Consider the following 20,338-nt stretch of genomic DNA (forward strand, 5'->3'; position numbering starts at 1 on the left):
TCCCATATCCCCCATCCCCCACCCCATATCCATATCCCATATCCCCCACCCCATATCCCCCATCCCCACCCCATAACCCTCACCCCATATCCCCCCTCCCCATCCCATATCCCACACCCCCATCCCCGTACCCCCACATCCCACCCCATATCCCCCCCAATATCCCCCATCCCATACCCCACCCCCTCATATCCTCCATCCCCGTACCCCACACCCCCTTACCCATCCCCCCCCCCACATCCCGCCCCATATTCCCATATCCCACCCCACATCCCACCCCACATCCCCCCCAATATCCCCATAACCCACAACCCACACCCCACCCCACATCCCTGTGCCCCCCATCCCCGTACCCCACACCCCCCGTACCCCCATCCCACCCCACATACCCCATACCCCACATCCCGCCCCATATCCCCGTACCCCCATCCCACCCCACACCCCCGTACCCCACATCCTGCCTCACACCCCCGTACCCCACATCCCGCCCCATATCCCACCCCATATCCCATACCCCCATCCCCGTACCCCACACCGCCGTACCCCCTATCCCACCCCACATCCCCCCCAATATCCCCATAACCCCCATCCCGCCCCATATCCCACCCCATATCCCATACCCCCCATCCCCGTACCCCACACCCTCGTTCCCCCATCCCACCCCACATCCCCCCCCAATATCCCCATAACCCCCGTCCCACCCCACATTCCCCCCAATATCCCCATAACCCATAACCCACATCCCACCCCACATCCCCCCCAATATCCCCATAACCCCCATCCCACCCCACATCCCCCCCGATATCCCCATAACCCATAACCCACATCCCACCCCACATCCCCCCCGATATCCCCATAACCCATAACCCCCGTCCCACCCCACATCCCCCCCAATATCCCCATAACCCATAACCCACATCCCACCCCACATCCCCCCCGATATCCCCATAACCCATAACCCACATCCCACCCCACATCCCCCCCAATATCCCCATAACCCATAACCCCCATCCCACCCCACATCCTCCCCGATATCCCCCTCACCCACATCCCACCCCCCGTCCCGCCCCGTGCCCCTGTCCGTCCCCGCTCGGTCCGTCCGTCCGTCCCGCAGCTCCATGGACGTGCCGCGCCTGCCGTCCCCGCCGCAGGAGAAGGGTCCCCCGGAGGTGCTGGTGCTGAGCCGCCCGCCGCTCGCCCGCTCCTCGCCCGCCTACTGCACCAGCAGCTCGGACCTGACCGAGCCCGAGGGCGGCCGCGGCGGCGCGCTGGGGGTCGGCAAGAGCGTCTCCATGCTGGACCTGCAGGACGGACGCGTGGACAGCATCCCCAGCCTGCCGGCCGAGCTGCTGGCCGGGGGCGCGGCGCCGGGGGGCGCGGGCCAGGGGGGGCTGCGGCCCGGGCGGCTCTCGCAGGGCAGCGCCTCCAGCCTGGCCCCGCCGCGCCTGGGCGTGCCCGAGCCCGGCGGGCCGCAGCTGCGGGTGCCGCTCTCCTTCCAGAACCCGCTCTTCCACCTGGCCGCCGACGGGCCCCTGCGCGGCCCCGACGGGGGCGGAGGGGGCGGCGGGAGGGGCGAGGGGGGCGGCGGAGAGGGGGGACACTTCGGGGGCGTCCCCCCGCCGCCGCTGCACGGCTACAGCAAGAGCGAGGAGCTGGCGACCCCTCCCCAAAAACACATCACGCACAGCCACAGCTACAGCGACGAGTTCGGGCGGCCGGGCGGCGACTTCGGCCGCAGGCAGCTGTCGCTCCAGGACACGCTGGCCCCCCCCCAGATCACCATCGGGGCCCCCCCGCCGCCCACCCCGCGGGGGTCGCGGGCCGGGAAGGGGGGCGGGGGGCCCTCGGCGCTGGGGGTGCCCCAGAAGCCGCGCCCGGCCAGCGGGAACCTGCTGGCCTCGCCCGAGCCCGCCTACGGCCCGGCCCGCTCCCGCCAGCCCTCGCTGGCCAAGGAGGCCTCGGTGGCCGGCATGAAACCGCCCGTCACCAAGCAGGTGAGGGGACAGCGCGGGGACAGCGGGGACAGCGGCGGGGACAGCGGCAAGGACAGCGGGGACAGCGGCGGGGACAGCGGCAAGGACAGCGGGGACAGCGGCGGGGACAGAAGGGACAGAGAGGACAGTGGGGACAGAGTGGACAGAGGGGAGAGCGGGGACAGTGGGGACAGAGGCAACAGCGGGGGCAGAGTGGACAGAGGAGAGAGAGGGGACAGCGGTAGGGAGGGGGCAGAGGGGACAGCAGCGGGGACAGAGGGGACAGTGGGGACATGGGGGCTTGGGGATATGGGGGGACATTGGGGACATGCGGGACATTGCGGGGTGTGGGGGACTTTGGGGACACTGGGGACACTGGGGAGTGTGAGGGGCATTGGGGATGGGCAGGGTGTTGGGAGGTGTGGGGACATGGGGACACTGGGGGACATGGGGACACATGGGGGTATGTGAGGACATTGGGGACACTGGGGGGTGTGGGGAACATTGGGGACAGTGGGGGGACGTGGGGGGTGTTGGGAGCTGTGAGAATATGGGGACACTGGGGGACATGGGGACACTGGGGGACATGGGGAGATGTGAGGACATCAGGGACATTGGAGGGTGTGGGGGACATTGGGGACATTGGGGACAGTGGGGGACATTGGGGGTTGGGGATGTGCAGGATGTTGGGAGGTTGTGGGGGCATGGGGACACTGGGGGACATGGGGGGACGTGGGGACACTGGGGGGACATTGGGGACACCGGGCAGACATGGGGACAGGGGACATGGGGACAGTGGGGGACATGGGGACACGCTGGGGACAGGGTGGTGAAGGGCGAACCAAACTCATCTTTGTGTCCCCCTGTGTCCCCCCATGTCCCCCTGTGTCCCCACATCCCTGTGTCCCCTGTGTTCCTATGTCCCCTGTGTCCCCATGTCTGCCCGCTGTCCCCACTGTCCCCCCGGTGTCCCCAATGTCCCCCTTTATCCCCGTGGTCCCCGTGTCCCCCATCTCTTCCATATCCCCGTATTGCCCTGATGTCTCTGTGTCCCCTCACTGTCCCCATGTCCCCACACTGTCCCCACTGTCCCCATGTCCCCATGCTGTCCCCTCACTGTCCCTGTGTCCCCTCCCTGTCCCCCTGTGTCCCCTCTGTGTCCCCTGGGTGTCCCGGTGTCCCCTTGATGTCCCCGTGTCCCCTCACTGTCCCCACTGTCCCCACGGCCCCGTGTTCCCACACTGTCCCCACTGTCCCCATGTCCTCTCACTGTCCCTGTGTCCCCTAACTCTCCCCATGTCACCATGTCCCCGTGTCCCCTCACTGTCCCTGTGTCCCCTGGGTGTCCCCCTGTGTCCCTGTGTCCCCACACTGTGTCCCCGTGTCTCCCCACTGTCCCCATGTCCCCGTGTCCCCACACTGTCCCCGTGTCCCCACACTGTCCCCGTGTCCTGCTGTCCCCGTGTCCCTGTGTCCCCATGTTCCCATGTCCCCTCACTGTCCCCCTGTGTCCCCATGTCCCTTTGCCCGTGTCCCCACACTGTGTGCCCGTGTCCCCTCACTGTCCCCGTGTCCCGGTGTCCCCCCCTGTGTCCCCTATGTCCCCCGTGTGTCCTCCTGTGTCCCCATGTCCCGCTGTCCCCATGTCCCTGTGTCTCCATGTTCCCGTGTCCCCTCACTGTCCCCGTGTCCGCACACTGTGTCCCCGTGTCCCTCGTGTCCCCATGTCCCCTCCTTGTCCCTGTCCCCATATCCCTTTGCCCATGTCCCCACACCGTGTCCCCATGTCCCGCTGTCCCCATGTTCCCACGTCCCCTCGCTGTCCCCGTGTCCTGGTGTCCCTGTATCCCACTGTCCCCACATCCCCGTGTCCCCATGTTCCCGTGTCCCCTCGCTGTCCCTGTGTCCCCGATGTCCCCCGTGTGTCCCACGGTGTCCCCACACTGTGTCCCCGTGTCCCCTTGCTGTCCCCGTGTCCCGGTGTCCCCCCCTGTGTCCCCGTGTCCCCCGATGTCCCCCTGGTGTCCCCCCCGTGTCCCCATGTCCCCCGTGTCCTGGTGTCCCCCCCTGTGTCCCCTCGCTGTCCCCGTGTCCTGGTGTCCCTCTCCGTGTCCCCGATGTCCCCCATGTTCCCCCCTGTGTCCCCACACTGTGTCCCCGTGTCCCCTCACCGTCCCCGTGTCCCGGTGTCTCCCCCCGTGTCCCCATGTCCTCGTGTCCCCTTGCTGTCCCCGTGTCCCCATGTCCCCCCCCGTGTCCCCGATGTCTCCCGTGTCCCCCCTTGTGTCCCCACACTGTGTCCCCGTGTCCCCTCACCGTCCCCGTGTCCCGGTGTCCCCCCCGTGTCCCCATGTCCCCCGTGTCTCGGTGTCCCCCCCGTGTCTCCATGTCCCTATGTCCCCCCGATGTGTCCCCGTGTCCCCGATGTCCCCCCATGTACCCGTGTCCCCATGTCCCCCGGTGTCCCCCGGTGTCCCCGATGTCCCCCCGTGTCCCCGATATCCCCCCATGTCCCCGTGTCCCCGTGTCCCTGATGTCCCCTGGTGTCCCCCCGTGTCCCCAATGTCCCCCCGGTGTCCCCCGATGTCCCCCGATGTCCCCTGGTGTCCCCCCGTGTCCCCGTGTCCCCCGGTGTCCCCGCAGGCGTCGCAGACGCCGTCCACGCTGAACCCGGTGCTGCCGGCGGCCGAGCGCACGGTGGCCTGGGTGTCCAACATGCCGCACCTGTCGGCCGACATCGAGAGCGCGCACATCGAGCGCGAGGAGTACAAGCTCAAGGAGTACTCCAAGTCCATGGACGAGAGCCGGCTGGACCGGGTAGGGCAGGTGTGAGAGACACAGGTGTGAGTGGGACAGGTGTGCCCAGGTGTGCTCAGGTGTGAGTGACACAGGTGTGTGTGATACAGGTGTGTGAGGGGTACAAGCTCAAGGAGTACTCCAAGTCCATGGACGAGAGCCGGCTGGACCGGGTAGGGCAGGTGTGAGAGGCACAGGTGTGAGTGATACAGGTGTGCCCAGGTGTGCCCAGGTGTGAGTGATACAGGTGTGTGTGATACAGGTGTGTGAGGAGTACAAGCTCAAGGAGTACTCCAAGTCCATGGACGAGAGCCGGCTGGACCGGGTAGGGCAGGTGTGAGGGGCACAGGTGTGAGTGACACAGGTGTGCTCAGGTGTGCTCAGGTGTGCCCAGGTGTGTGAAGGGTACAGGTGTGTGTGATACAGGTGTGTGAGGGGTACAAGCTCAAGGAGTACTCCAAGTCCATGGACGAGAGCCGGCCGGACCGGGTAGGGCAGGTGTGAGAGACACAGGTGTGAGTGACACAGGTGTGAGTGATACAGGTGTGAGTGATACAGGTGTGAGAGACACAGGTGTGAGTGGGACAGGTGTGACTGGGACAGGTGTGACTGGGACAGGTGTGACTGGAACAGGTGTGCCCAGGTGTGTGAGTGACACAGGTGTGTGAGGAGTACAAGCTCAAGGAGTACTCCAAGTCCATGGACGAGAGCCGGCTGGACCGGGTAGGGCAGGTGTGAGAGGCACAGGTGTGACTGGCACAGGTGTGACTGGCACAGGTGTGCCCAGGTGTGTGAGTGACACAGGTGTGTGTGGGGTACAAGCTCAAGGAGTACTCCAAGTCCATGGACGAGAGCCGGCTGGACCGGGTAGGGCAGGTGTGAGTGACACAGGTGTGCTCAGGTGTGCTCAGGTGTGCTCAGGTGTGCCCAGGTGTGTGAGTGATACAGGTGTGTGTGGTACAGGTGTGTGTGTGTGTGATACAGGTGTGTGAGGGGTACAAGCTCAAGGAGCACTCCAAGTCCATGGACGAGAGCCGGCTGGACCGCGTAGGGCAGGTGTGAGGGACACAGGTGTGCTCAGGTGTGCTCAGGTGTGCTCAGGTGTGCTCAGGTGTGCCCAGGTGTGTGAGGGGTACAAGCTCAAGGAGTACTCCAAGTCCATGGACGAGAGCCGGCTGGACCGGGTAGGGCAGGTGTGAGAGACACAGGTGTGACTGGCACAGGTGTGACTGGAACAGGTGTGACTGGAACAGGTGTGCCCAGGTGTGTGAGTGACACAGGTGTGTGAGGGGTACAAGCTCAAGGAGTACTCCAAGTCGATGGACGAGAGCCGGCTGGACCAGGTAGGGCAGGTGTGACTGGGACAGGAGTGCTAAGGTGTGCCTGGGTGTCAGTGATACAGGTGTGCTCAGGTGTGAGTGATACAGGTGTGCTCAGGTGTGCTCAGGTGTGTGAGGGGTACAAGCTCAAGGAGTACTCCAAGTCTATGGACTAGAGGCGGCTGGACCGGGTAGGGCAGGTGTGACTGGGACAGGTGTGCTCAGGTGTGTGACTGGCACAGGTGTGCTCAGGTGTGTGAGTGATACAGGTGTGCCCAGGTGTGAGGAGTACAAGCTCAAGGAGTAGTCCATGTCCATGTCCATGGACGAGAGCTGGCTGGACCGGGCAGGGCAGGTGTGAATGACTGAGTGTGCTCAGGTGTGCTCAGGTGTGAATGACATAGGTGTGCCCAGGTGTGCTCAGGTGTGCCCAGGTGTGCTCAGTTGTGCTCAGGTGTGAATGACATAGGTGTGCCCAGGTGTGCCCAGGTGTGCAGGGATACAGGTGTGCCCAGGTGTGCCCAGGTGTGCTCAGGTGTGCTCAGGTGTGAATGACATAGGTGTGCCCAGGTGTGTTCAGGTGTGCCCAGGTGTGCTCAGTTGTGCTCAGGTGTGAATGACATAGGTGTGCCCAGGTGTGCTCAGGTGTGCTCAGGTGTGAATGACATAGGTGTGCCCAGGTGTGCTCAGGTGTGCCCAGGTGTGCCCAGGTGTGCTCAGGTGTGCAGGGATCTGGCGGATGATGCTGGTGGTGTTCAGGTGTGCAGATGTTCAGGTGTGCAGGGATCCAGGTATGCAGATATCCCGGTATCCAGGTGTGCCCAGGTGTGCCCAGGTGTGCCCAGATGTTCAGGGATCCATGGGATGGCTCTCAGTTGTGCAGGGACCTAGGTGTGCAGGGATCCAGGTGTGCAGGGATCCAGGTGTGCAGGGATCCAGGTGAGCGGGGATCCAGGTGAGCAGGGATCCAGGTGTGCCCAGGTGTGCAGGCTCCAGGAGATGATCCTGTGCACCTCAGGAGATGATGCTGGTGGATCTCAGGTGTGTCAGGTGGAGGAGTACGAGGAGGAGATCCAGGTGTGTCAGGTGTGTCCTGGTGCATCAGGTGTCCGCAGATTTCCCAGGTGCTGTAGCTGTCCCCAGGTGTCGCCCAGGTGTGCCCAGGTGTGCCAGGTGCCCTGCAGTGTCCCTTGGGCAGGTGAAGGAGTACGAGGAGGAGATCCACTCGCTGAAGGAGCGGCTGCACAGGGACAGGGGGGTGACAGGTGTACCAGGTGTGCCTGTAGCTGTGCCCAGGTGTGACAGGTGTGCCTGTAGTGGGGCTTAGGGGTTCCCAGGTGTGCCAGGTGTGCCCGTAGCTGTGTCCAGGTGTGCCAGGTGTGCCCATAGTGGGGTGTAGGGGTTCCCAGGTGGGACAGGTGTGCCCGTAGCTGTGCCCAGGTGTGCGAGGTGTGCCCGTAGCGGGGTGTAGGTGTGCCCAGGTGTGCCCAGGTGTGCCAGGTGCCCTGCAGTGTCCCTTTGGCAGGTGAAGGAGTACGAGGAGGAGATCCACTCGCTGAAGGAGTGGCTGCACAGGGACAGGGGGGTGACAGCTGTGCCAGGTGTGCCCATAGCTGTGCCCAGGTGTGCCAGGTGTGCCCGTAGCAGGGTGTAGGGGTTCCCAGGTGGGACAGGTGTGCCCGTAGCTGTGCCCAGGTGTGCCAGGTGTGCCCGTAGCAGGGTGTAGGGGTTCCCAGGTGGGACAGGTGTGCCCGTAGCTGTGCCCAGGTGTGCCCAGGTGTGCCCGTAGCGGGGTGTAGGTGTGCCCAGGTGTGCCCAGGTGTGCCCATAGCTGTGCCCAGGTGTGCCAGGTGTGCCCGTAGCGGGGTGTAGGTGTGCCCAGGTGGGACAGGTGTGCCCGTAGCTGTGTCCAGGTGTGCCAGGTGTGCCCGTAGCGCGGTGTAGGTGTGCCCAGGTGTGCCCAGGTGTGCCAGGTGCCCTGCAGTGTCCCTTGGGCAGGTGAAGGAGTACGAGGAGGAGATCCACTCGCTGAAGGAGCGGCTGCACAGGGACAGGGGGGTGACAGGTGTGCCAGGTGTGCCCGTAGCTGAGCCCAGGTGTGCCAAGTGTGCCCGTAGCTGTGCCCAGGTGTGCCAGGTGTGCCCGTAGCAGGGTGTAGGGGTTCCCAGGTGGGACAGGTGTGCCCGTAGGTGTGTCCAGGTGTGTGAGGTGTGCCCGTAGCGGGGTCTAGGTGTGCCCAGGTGTGCCAGGTGTGCCCGTAGCGCGGTGTAGGTGTGCCCAGCTGTGCCCAGGTGTGCCAGGTGCCCTGCAGTGTCCCTTTGGCAGGTGAAGGAGTACGAGGAGGAGATCCACTCGCTGAAGGGCGGCTGCACAGGGACAGGGGGGTGACAGGTGTGCCAGGTGTGCCCATAGCTGTGCCCAGGTGTGCCCATAGCTGTGCCCAGGTGTGCCAGGTGTGCCCGTAGCAGGGTGTAGGGGTTCCCAGGTGGGACAGGTGTGCCCGTAGCGGGGTGTAGGTGTGCCCAGGTGGGACAGGTGTGCCCGTAGCTGTGTCCAGGTGTGCGAGGTGTGCCCGTAGCGGGGTGTAGGTGTGCCCAGGTGTGCCCAGGTGTGCCAGGTGCCCTGCAGTGTCCCTTTGGCAGGTGAAGGAGTACGAGGAGGAGATCCACTCGCTGAAGGAGCGGCTGCACAGGGACAGGGGGGTGACAGGTGTGCCAGGTGTGCCCATAGCTGTGCCCAGGTGTGCCAGGTGTGCCCGTAGCAGGGTGTAGGGGTTCCCAGGTGGGACAGGTGTGCCCGTAGCTGTGCCCAGGTGTGCCCAGGTGTGCCCGTAGCGGGGTGTAGGTGTGCCCAGGTGTGCCCAGGTGTGCCCATAGCTGTGCCCAGGTGTGCCAGGTGTGCCCGTAGCGGGGTGTAGGTGTGCCCAGGTGGGACAGGTGTGCCCGTAGCTGTGTCCAGGTGTGCCAGGTGTGCCCGTAGCGCGGTGTAGGTGTGCCCAGGTGTGCCCAGGTGTGCCAGGTGCCCTGCAGTGTCCCTTGGGCAGGTGAAGGAGTACGAGGAGGAGATCCACTCGCTGAAGGAGCGGCTGCACAGGGACAGGGGGGTGACAGGTGTGCCAGGTGTGCCCGTAGCTGAGCCCAGGTGTGCCAAGTGTGCCCGTAGCTGTGCCCAGGTGTGCCAGGTGTGCCCGTAGCAGGGTGTAGGGGTTCCCAGGTGGGACAGGTGTGCCCGTAGGTGTGTCCAGGTGTGTGAGGTGTGCCCGTAGCGGGGTCTAGGTGTGCCCAGGTGTGCCAGGTGTGCCCGTAGCGCGGTGTAGGTGTGCCCAGCTGTGCCCAGGTGTGCCAGGTGCCCTGCAGTGTCCCTTTGGCAGGTGAAGGAGTACGAGGAGGAGATCCACTCGCTGAAGGGCGGCTGCACAGGGACAGGGGGGTGACAGGTGTGCCAGGTGTGCCCATAGCTGTGCCCAGGTGTGACAGGTGTGCCCGTAGTTGGGCTTAGGGGTTCCCAGGTGTGCCAGGTGTGCCCGTAGCGGGGTGTAGGTGTGCCCAGGTGGGACAGGTGTGCCCGTAGCTGTGTCCAGGTGTGCGAGGTGTGCCCGTAGCGGGGTGTAGGTGTGCCCAGGTGTGCCCAGGTGTGCCAGGTGCCCTGCAGTGTCCCTTTGGCAGGTGAAGGAGTACGAGGAGGAGATCCACTCGCTGAAGGAGCGGCTGCACAGGGACAGGGGGGTGACAGGTGTGCCAGGTGTGCCCATAGCTGTGCCCAGGTGTGCCAGGTGTGCCCGTAGCTGTGCCCAGGTGTGCCAGGTGTGCCCGTAGCAGGGTGTAGGGGTTCCCAGGTGGGACAGGTGTGCCCGTAGCTGTGCCCAGGTGTGCGAGGTGTGCCCGTAGCGGAGTGTAGGTGTGCCCAGGTGTGCCAGGTGTGCCCGTAGCGGGGTGTAGGTGTGCCCAGGTGGGACAGGTGTGCCCGTAGCTGTGTCCAGGTGTGCCAGGTGTGCCCGTAGCGCGGTGTAGGTGTGCCCAGGTGTGCCCCGGTGTGCCAGGTGCCCTGCAGTGTCCCTTTGGCAGGTGAAGGAGTACGAGGAGGAGATCCACTCGCTGAAGGAGCGGCTGCACATGTCCAACCGCAAGCTGGAGGAGTACGAGCGGCGCCTGGTGACGCAGGAGGAGCAGACCAGCCGCATCCTCCTGCAGTACCAGCAGCGCCTGGAGCTCAGCGAGAAACGGCTCCGGCAGCAGCAGCAGGAGAAGGACTCGCAGATCAAGAGCATCATCGGCAGGTGAGGGACACACGGGGACAGCGGGGACAGCGGGGACATGGGGACACGGGGACACGCAGGGACATGGGGACATGGGGACTCGCAGATCAAGAGCATCATCGGCAGGTGAGGGACACACGGGGACAGCAGGGACACGGGGACACAGGGACAGACAGGGACACATGGGACACCCAGGGACACGGGGACAGCAGGGACATGGGGACACTGGGACAGACAGGGACACACGGGACACTCAGGGACATACATGGGGACACAGGGACACGGGGACAGACAGGGACACACAGGACACTCAGGGACATGGGGACACAGCGACGCGGGGACACAGGGACAGACAGGGACAGCGGGGACATGGGGACAGCCTGGGATATGGAGGTACAGGGACACACAGGGACATGGGGACACGGGGACTCGCAGATCAAGAGCATCATCGGCAGGTGAGGGACACACGGGGACAGCGGGGACAGCGGGGACACACAGGGACATTGGGGACAGACAGGGACACACGGGACACTCAGGGACATGGGCACACAGGGACTCACAGATCAAGAGCATCATCAGCAGGTGAGGGACACACGGGGACGGCGGGGACACCGGGGACACGGGGACACGGGGACACAGGGGACATGGGGACAAACAGGGACAGACAGGGACATGGGCACACAGGGACACACAGATCAAGAGTCACATCAGCAGGGGAGGGACACACGGGGACAGTGGGGACACCGGGGACACAGGGACACACGGGGACATTGGGGACAAACAGGGGTACGGGGACACACAAGGATATGGGGACACACTGGGACATTGAGGACAGACAGGGCTATGGGGGTACAGGGACACACAGGGACATTGGGGACAGGCAGGGACATGGGGACACGGGGGACAGATAGGGGCATTGGGGACATGGGGAGTCGCAGATCAAGAGCATCATCGGCAGGTGAGGGACACACAGGGACAGTGGGGGACACACGGGGACAGTGGGGACACCGGGGATGTTGGGGACAGACAGGGACAATGGGGACGGACAGGGGACATTGGGACAGACAGGGGCATGGGGACACAGGGGCATTGGGGACAGACAGGGACATGGGGACATGGGGGTACAGGGACAGACAGGGGCACACAGGGACTCGCGGATCAGGTGAGGGACACACGGGGACAGCGGGGACAGCCTGGGGACACAGGGACGTGGGGACACAGAGGGACAATGAGGACAGCCAGGGGGCATTGGGACAGACAGGGACATGGGGGCACACAGGGACACGGGGACAGATGGGGACATTGGAACACTGGGGACATTGGGGACACACGGGGACAGCCAGGGGACATTGGGGACATCAGGGACATCGAGGGGGACACAAGGACATCAGGGCTACAGGGACACTGGGGACACACAGACAGACATGAGGGACATTGGGGACACACAGGGACAGCCAGGGTACTTTGGGGACACGCAGGGATGTGGGACACACGGGGACAGCCAGGGGACATTGGGGACATCAGGGACATCGAGGGGGACACAAGGACATCAGGGCTACAGGGACACTGGGGACACACAGACAGACATGAGGGACATTGGGGACACACAGGGACAGCCAGGGTACTTTGGGGACACGCAGGGATGTGGGACACACGGGGACAGCCAGGGGACATTGGGGACATCAGGGACATCGAGGGGGACACAAGGACATCAGGGCTACAGGGACACTGGGGACACACAGACAGACATGAGGGACATTGGGGACACACAGGGACAGCCAGGGTACTTTGGGGACACGCAGGGATGTGGGACACACGGGGACAGCCATGGGACATTGGGGACATCAGGGACATCGAGGGGGACACAAGGACATCAGGGCTACGGGGACACTGGGGACACACAGACAGACATGAGGGACATTGGGGACACAGGGGACACAAGGACGTGGGGGGTGACACAGGCACACGTAGGACATGGGTGACACAGAGGTGACAGGTGCCATGGGGACATCAGGGGACACGGGAACACAGCATGGCCCACGTGTGTCCCCATGATTGTCCCCAAGTCTCTGGCGTGTCCCCAGGTGTACCCAAGGCTGTCCCCAGGGTGTCCCTGGTGTGTCCCCAGGTGTCCCCAGGGCATCCCTGTGTCCCTGGTGTGTCCCTGGTGTGTCCCTGGGGTGTCCCCAGCTGTCCCCAAGGGTGTCCCCAGGGTGTCCCCGTGTCCCCAGGGTGTCCCCAGGTGTACCTGAGGGTGTCCCCAGGTCCCTGGATGTCCCTGGTGTGTCCCCAGGATGTCCCCTGGGTGCCCCTTGGCTGTATCAGAGCTGTCCCCATGACCTTGAGGTGTCCCCAAGGTGTCCCCAGAGTTGTCCCCAGGGCTCTGGGTGTCCCCAGGCTGTCCCTGGGATTGTCCCCATGTCCCTGGGCTGTCCCCGAGGGCCCCGGGGTGTCCCTGGGTGTGTCCCCATGTCCCTGGGTGTGTCCCCATGTCCCTGGGATTGTCCCCACGTCCCCAGGCTGTCCCCACGTTCCCGGGCTGTCCCTGTGTCCCCGGGCTATCCCCGGGCTGTCCCCGGGCTGTCCCTGTGGCCCTGGGGGTGTCCCTGGGTGTGTCCCCATGTCCCTGGGCTGTCCCTGGGCTGTCTCCGGGCTGTCCCCGTGGCCCTGGGGGGTGTCCCTGGGCTGTCCCCATGTCCCCGGGCTGTCCTGGGCTGTCCCCGGGCTGTCCCCGGGCTGTCCCTGGGCTGTCCCCATGTCCCCGGGCTGTCCCCGGGCTGTCCCCGGGCTGTCCCCGGGCTGTCCCTGGGCTGTCCCCCGGGCTGTCCTGGGCTGTCCCCATGTCCCTGGGTGTGTCCCTGGGTGTGTCCCCATGTCCCCGGCCTGTCCCCGGGCTGTCCCTGGGCTGTCCCCGGGCTGTCCTGGGCTGTCCCCATGTCCCTGGGTGTGTCCCTGGGTGTGTCCCCATGTCCCCGGGCTATCCCCGGGCTGTCCCCGTGACCCTGGGGGTGTCCTGGGCTGTCCCTGGGCTGTCCCCATGTCCCTGGGCTGTCCCCGGGCTGTCCCCGGGCTGTCCCCATGTCCCTGGGGGTGTCCCTGGGGGTGTCCCCGGGCTGTCCCCATGTCCCCGGGCTGTCCCCGGGCTGTCCCCGTGGCCCTGGGGGTGTCCCTGGGCGCGGCCGGGGCTGTCCCCGGGGGGGTGGCAGCATGACCCCGGTGAAGCCTGGCCCCGCAGGCTGATGCTGGTGGAGCAGGAGCTGCGCAGGGATCACTTGGGCGCCCACGACCCGTCCGAGGGCCGGCGGCGGCTGCTCGACGCTCAGGTGGAAATTACAATGTCATTGCTCTGCTCCGTGTGACATCGGCCATCCCACGCCGCGCTGGGGGCGGGCGGGCTGCCCGGGGGGCCGGGGGGGGGGGGATTGGGTGTTTTGGGGGCGGTTATTGGGGGTCTGTGGGGGTATTTGGGTATTTTGGGGGGGTATTGGGGGTCTATGGGGGTATTTGGGTATTTTGAGGGCGATATTGGGGGTCTGTGGGGGTATTTGGGTATTTTGGGGGGTTATTGGGGGTCTATGAGGGTATTTGGGTATTTTGGGGGGGTTATTGGGGGTCTATGAGGGTATTTGGGTATTTTGGGGGGTTATTGGGGGTCTATGGGGGTATTTGGGTATTTTGAGGGCGATATTGGGGGTCTGTGGGGGTATTTGGGTATTTTGGGGGGTTATTGGGGGTCTATGAGGGTATTTGGGTATTTTGGGGGCGATATTGGGGGTCTATGGGGGTATTTGGGTATTTTGGGGGTGATATTGGGGGTCTATGGGGGTCATTTGGGTATTTTGGGGGGGTTATTGGGGGTCTAAGGGGGTATTTGGGTATTTTAGGGGTGATATTGGGGGTCTGTGGGGGTCATTTGGGTATTTTGGGGGGGTTATTTGGGGTCCCTAGGGGGAATTAGGGGAGCCACGGGTGTCCCTGGGGGGATATTTGGGTATTTTGGGGGGGGTTATTGGGGGTCTGTGGGGGTATTTGGGTATTTTGGGGGGGTTATTGGGGGTCTGTGGGGGTATTTGGGTATTTTGGGGGGGTATTGGGGGTCTATGGGGGTATTTGGGTATTTTGGGGGGGTTATTGGGGGTCTAAGGGGGAATTTGGGTATTTTGGGGGGGGGTTATTGGGGTCTAAGGGGGAATTTGGGTATTTTGGGGGGGTTATTGGGGGTCTGTGGGGGTATTTGGGTATTTTGGGGGGGTTATTGGGTGTCCCCAGGGAGGCTTGGAGGGGTCTGGGGGGATTTGGGGGGGGGTTATGGGTGTCCCTGGGGTGGTTTGGGGGGGTTATGGGGGTCTCTGGGGTATTTGGGGGGGTTATGGGAGTCTCTGGGGTATTTGGGGGGGTTATGGGGGTCTCTAGGGGGTATTTGGGGGGGGTTATGGGAGTCTCTGGGGGTATTTGGGGGGTTATGGGGGTCTCTGGGGGTATTTGGGGGGGTTATGGGGGTCTCTGGGGGTATTTGGGGGGTTATGGGGGTCTCTGGGGGGTATTTGGGGGGGTTATGGGTGTCCCTGGGGGGTTTGGGGGGGTTATGGGGGTCTCTAGGGGGTATTTGGGGGGATTATGGGGGTCTCTAGGGGGTATTTGGGGGGGTTATGGGGGTCTCTGGGGGTATTTGGGGGGGTTATGGGGGTCTCTGGGGGTATTTGGGGGGTTATGGGGGTCTCTAGGGGGTATTTGGGGGGGTTATGGGGGTCTCTGGGGGTATTTGGGGGGGTTATGGGGGTCTCTAGGGGGTTTTGGGGGGGTCTGGGGGGGATTTCAGGGCGGTAGGGGTGTCCCGAGGGGGGTCTGGGGGGGGTTCTGGGGGAATTGTGGGGGTCTCTGGTTTTCCCCAGAGGGTTTTGGGTGTCCCGAGGGGTCTTTGAGGGGTCGGGGGGGGTTTGGGGGCATTATTGGGGGTCTGGGGGGGTCTGGGGGGGTTTCCGGGGTTTGTGGGTGTCCCGAGGGGGTTTTGGGGGGTTATTTGTTGCCCATGGGGGGATTTGGGGAGGGGTTTAGGGGGGGTTGGGTGTTATTTGGGGTCTCTGGGGTATTTGGGGTGTTCTTGGGGGTATTTGGGGGGTTTGGGTGTCCCCAGGGGGGTCTGGGGGGGTCTGGGGGGGTCTCTGGGTGTACCCGCGGGGGTTTGGGGAGGTTTTGGGGGGATAATTTGGGGTCTGTGGGGATTCCTGGGGGTCTCTGGGGGTCCCCGGGGGATTTTGGGGTCATTTGGAGGTTTTGGGGGATTCCTGGGGGTCTCTGGGGGTCCCCGGGGGATTTTGGGGTCATCTGGAGGTTTTGGGGGATTTCTGGGGGTCTCTGGGGGTCCCCGGGGGATTTTGGGGTCATCTGGAGGTTTTGGGGGATTCCTGGGGGTCTCTGGGTCCTTCTGGGGGGTTTGGGGACACTCGGGGGGACGCTCCAGTCACCTCTGGGGGCCGTGAGGGGACAAGGCCACCCCTGGGGGGGACATGGTGGCACTTGGGGGAGGCGCAGGGGGACAGGGCCACCCCTGGGGGGACAACGGGACCCCTGGAGGGGACAGAGCCACCCCCAGAGGGGACAGGGCCATCCCCAGGGGGACAACAGGACCCCCGAGGGGACAAAGTGCCCCCCAAGAGGGGACCTGAGGGGGACAAAGCCACCCCCAGCAAGGACAGGGCCACCCCTGGGGGGACAAAGTGACCCCCCAGAAGGACAGGGCCACCCCCCCCGTGGGGACAGGCCACGCCTGAGGGGACAAAGTGACCCCTGGAAGGGACAGGGCCACTCCTGGAGGGACAGGGCCACCCTGGTTGAGACAAGGCCACCCCTGGGGGGACAAAGTGGCCCCCAGAGGGGACAGGGCCACCCCCAGGGGACAGGGCCACCCCTGTGGGGACAAAGTGGCCCCCGCAGGACACAGGGCCACCCCCGGGGTGACACCAGAGGGACATTTCAGGGCGGAGGTGACACTGCCCCACCCCCCACACCAGGGACAGCGCCACCCCGGTGTCCCCAAGGCCACCCCCGTGTCCCCCCCCCCTCCCAGCGACGGGGCCGTTCCTGAGCCCCCTCCTCGGGCCGGGGCCACCTCGGGGGCCACTTTGGGGCCACCACAGGGCCACCTCGGGGCCACCTCGGGGCCACCTCAGGGGCCACCTCGGGGCCACCTCAGGGGCCACTTCAAGGCCACCCCGGGGCCACCTCAAGGCCACCTCGGGGCCACCTAGGGGCCACCTCGAGGCCACCTCAGGGTCACCTCAGGGCTACCTCGGGGCCACCTAGGGGCCACCTCGAGGCCACCTCAGGGCCACCCCGGGGCCAGCCCGGGGCCAGCCCGGCCGGGCCGTGTCCCCGCGCGGCGCGGTGGCCGCGGTGGCCCTGATGTCCCCTCCCGTGTCTCTCTTGTCACAGCTGTCCGTCAGGTAGCGCGGCCCGGCCCCGCCAGTGGCACCGGACCCTCGGCCACCGGTGACACCCCAGGTGGGTCCTTGTCCCCTCCCTGTCACCCCCCAGGCCGCACAGGGGGACCCTTGGGGACACGGATCCGAGATGTCCCCAAGACCCTCTCGTGTCCCCAGGGGACACTGGGAACCCTTGGGGACATAGGTCTGGAATGTCCCCAAGCGCTCTGCTGGCCCCAAGGGACACTGGGGACACTTCACAGGTGTCCCCATGTCCCTCCCGTGTCCTTCAGGCACATTTGGGACCCTTGGGGACACGGATCCAGGTGTCCCCAAGGAACATTGGGGACCCTTGGGGACACAGATCCAGGTGTCCCCAAGACCCTTTTCTGTCCCCAAGGGACCCTTGGGGACACAGATCTGGGTGTCCCCATGTCCCTCCCGTGTCCCCATGTCCTTCATGGGCACTGGGGACTCCTTGGGGACACAGATCCAGGTGTCCTCAAGGGACACTGGGGACCACTGGGGACACAGATCCAGGTGTCCTCAAGGGACACTGGGGACCCTTGGGGACACGGATCCAGGTGTTCCCAAGACCCTTTTCTGTCCCCAAGGGGACACTGGGGACTCCTTGGGGACATGGATCTGGAATGTCCCCATGTCCCTCTTTTGTCCCCATGTCCCTGAGGGACATTGGGGACCCTTGGGGACACGGATCCAGGTGTCCCCAAGGCCCTCCTGTGTCCCCATGTCCCTGCCATGTCCCCAGGGCACATTGGGGACCCTTGGGGACACGGATCCAGGTGTCCCCAAGACCCTTGTCTGTCCTCAAGGGACACTGGGGACACGGATCCGGGTGTCCCCATGTCCCCACGGACCCTTGGGGACACGGATCCAGGTGTCCCCATGTCCCTACCATGTCCCTCAAGGACATTGGGAACCCTTGGGGACACAAATCCAGATGTCCCCAAGGCACACCGGAGACCCTTGGGGACACAAATCCAGATGTCCCCAAGAGCCTTTTCTGTCCCCAGAGGACATTGGGACCCCTTGGGGACACGAATCCACGTGTCCCCAAGATGCTCATTGTCCCCATGTCCCTCCCATGTCCCTCAGGGGCACTGGGGACACTTGGGGACACTTGGGGACATGAATCCAAGATGTCCCCAAGACACTCCTGTGTCCCCACGGACACAAGGGACCCCTTGGGGACACAGATCGGGGTGTCCCCATGTCCCTCCTGTGTCCCCATGTCCCTCAGGACCCCTTGGGGACACCACCCCCGGTGTCCCCTTGTCCCTCCTGTGTCCCCATGTCCCTTGGGGACATGGATTCAGGTGTCCCCACATCCCTCCCGCTGTCCCCATGTCTTTCCTGGTGTCCCCATGTCCCCTGGGGACATGGACCGAGGTGTCCCAATGTCCCTCCTGGTGTCCTCCTGTCCCTCCCATGTCCCTCCCATGTCACCTGGGGACACGGATCCAGGTGTCCCCTTGTCCCTTCTGTGTCCCCATGTCCTTTAGGGACATGGGGAACCCCTCGGGGACACTGTCCCAGGTGTCCCCTTGTCCCTCCTGATGTCCCCATGTCCTTCCTGGTGTCCCCATGTCCCTTGTGGACACTGGGGACCCTTTGGGGACACTGGGGACCCCCTGGAGACACCACCCCAGGTGTCCCCATGTCCCTCCAGGTGTCCCCATGTCCCTTAGAGACACTGAGGACCCTTTGGGGACACTGGGGACCCTCTGGAGACACGTGTCCCCATGTCCCCCCTCCAGGTGCCACCACTGGCCCTGTCCCCACCCCCTGGAGGTGCCACCATTGTCCCCATCCCCCCGGGGGGGTGACCATGGTTTGGGGGGTGGGGGGGTTTGGGGGGGGTTTGTCACCAAATGTCCCCCAGCGCTGGCGCCGCGTCACCGTCACCATCCTCGTGTCTTGTGTCTGTCCCCATCTCACCGGGGGGGAGGTGACACCCGTGTCCGTGTGCCATGTCCTGTCACCGCGGGTGGGGACACTTCGGGGGGGTTGGGGACAGTTCAGGGGGGTTGGGGACAACTGAAGGAGCGCCAGGACAATGGGGAGGGTGGGGGAGGGGGTGTGGGGACAGTTTTAGGTGGGGATGGGGACAATTTTGGGGGTGAATCTGCTCAGGTTTGGGAGGGGGTGGGGACAAACCGAGGGCGTCCCGCCTTCAATTTTTGGGGTTAATTTTAGGGTGAAACTTCGGGGTCGGGGTCAACTTTAGGGGGTCAGGGCTGATTTAGGGGGTCGGGGTTAATTTTAGGGGGTCAGGGTTAATTTTAGGGGGTCAGGGCTGATTTTAGGGGGTCAGGGTTAATTTTAGGGGGTCGGGGTTAATTTTAGGGGGTCAGGGCTGATTTTAGGGGGTCAGGGCTGATTTTAAGGGTTCGGGGTTAACTCCGGGGCGGCTCAGGGATGGTTTTTGGGTGGATTCGCGGGATTTGGGGCCGCCCCGAGGGCCCCGCGCCGGTGCCGCAGGTGAGTGAGCCCCGCTCGCGGGGGGGCGCGGGGCGGGCGGGGACGCTTGGGGACACTCAGGGACATTCAGGGGACTGTCAGGGGACATTCCGGGGACACTCAGGGACACTCAGGGGCGGCGCTGGCGGGGGCGGGGGGGTGAATGAGCCCCCTCGGTGCCTTGCAGGAGAGGCAGCTTTCCGCCGTGGGTGCAACAGACCCGGGTGTGATATGGGGGGCCGGGGGGGTCCCCGGGCGGCCCCCGCCTCCGCCCCCGCCACCCCCGATCACGGCCAACGGCTGCGAGCGGCGCGGCCCCGCTGCTGAGCACTGACCCCCGCCCCGGGGGTCGCCGGGACCCCCCCCAAAAACCGCACCCGCACCCCCCTTCAGTCCCCCCCGACCCCCCCCAGCCCTGGGGGAAAAGGGGGAAAGGGGAGGGCGGGGGGGAGGGGGAGCACCCGGAGACCCCCGGGGTGAGGAGGAGGAGGAGGAGGAGGAGGAGGAGGAGGCGAGGGGGGCTCGCGCTGGGGGGGGGGTCTCTCACGCGAGGAATTCGGGGGGGGGATTTGCGCGAGGAATTTTGGGGGAGGTCCTCGTGCAGCGGATCCTCGTGCAAAGGGCTCCTCGCGCGGGGAGAGTGGGGTCCCCGTGCGACAATTTGGGGTCCCTGTTCCAGTGGGGTCCCCGTGCGAGGATTTTGGGGTCCCCCTGCAAGGGCTCCTCGTGCCGCCATCTTCTCGTGTCACCAAGAGGATTTTGGGGGTCCTCGTGCCAGAGCCCCGCGAGTGTCACCAGCTCCTCACCGAGGGCTCCGAGTGGCGCCCGGAGGAATCTGGGGGGCTCCTCGTGACGCCGGGACCAGCCCAGCCCTCGTGCGAGGGTCCCGAGTGCCACCACGTCCTCGTGTCGCCAAGAGGAACGGGGGGGGGGGTCCTCGTGCCAGAGCCCCTCGAGTGCCACCAGCTCCTTATGTCACCAAGAGCCCCGCGAGTGCCACCAGTTCCTCAAGTGCCACCAGCTCCGAGTGCCACCGAGAGCCCCCCGAGTGCCACCAGCTCCGAGTGCCACCAAACCTCGTGCAGGAGAACC

At 65.0% G+C, this 20,338-nt stretch overlaps 1 protein-coding gene across 14 annotated transcripts in view; it reads left to right on the forward strand.

Moving 5' to 3' along the window:
• Positions 1-19,607, forward strand: part of SYNGAP1 (synaptic Ras GTPase activating protein 1) — a 54,077-nt gene extending 34,470 nt beyond the window's left edge. For 6 of the 14 annotated variants that reach the window (XM_059871529.1, XM_059871531.1, XM_059871533.1 and 3 more), the window contains 5 exons: positions 1,115-1,994; positions 4,617-4,790; positions 10,153-10,364; positions 13,566-13,666; positions 16,776-18,530. In XM_059871529.1, coding sequence (XP_059727512.1) covers positions 1,115-1,994; positions 4,617-4,790; positions 10,153-10,364; positions 13,566-13,666; positions 16,776-17,452 — 2,044 coding nt within the window. In that variant the 3' untranslated portion in view covers positions 17,453-18,530. Of the gene's footprint in view, positions 1-1,114; positions 1,995-4,616; positions 4,791-10,152; positions 10,365-13,565; positions 13,667-16,775; positions 18,531-19,433 lie in introns of those variants that run through there. The other 8 variants (XM_059871530.1, XM_059871532.1, XM_059871538.1 and 5 more) reach the window with 5 other exon arrangements.
• Positions 19,608-20,338: the final 731 nt, after the last annotated feature.

The sequence above is a fragment of the Haemorhous mexicanus genome, chromosome 32 (assembly GCF_027477595.1).
Source record: "Haemorhous mexicanus isolate bHaeMex1 chromosome 32, bHaeMex1.pri, whole genome shotgun sequence".
NCBI lineage: Eukaryota > Metazoa > Chordata > Aves > Passeriformes > Fringillidae > Haemorhous > Haemorhous mexicanus.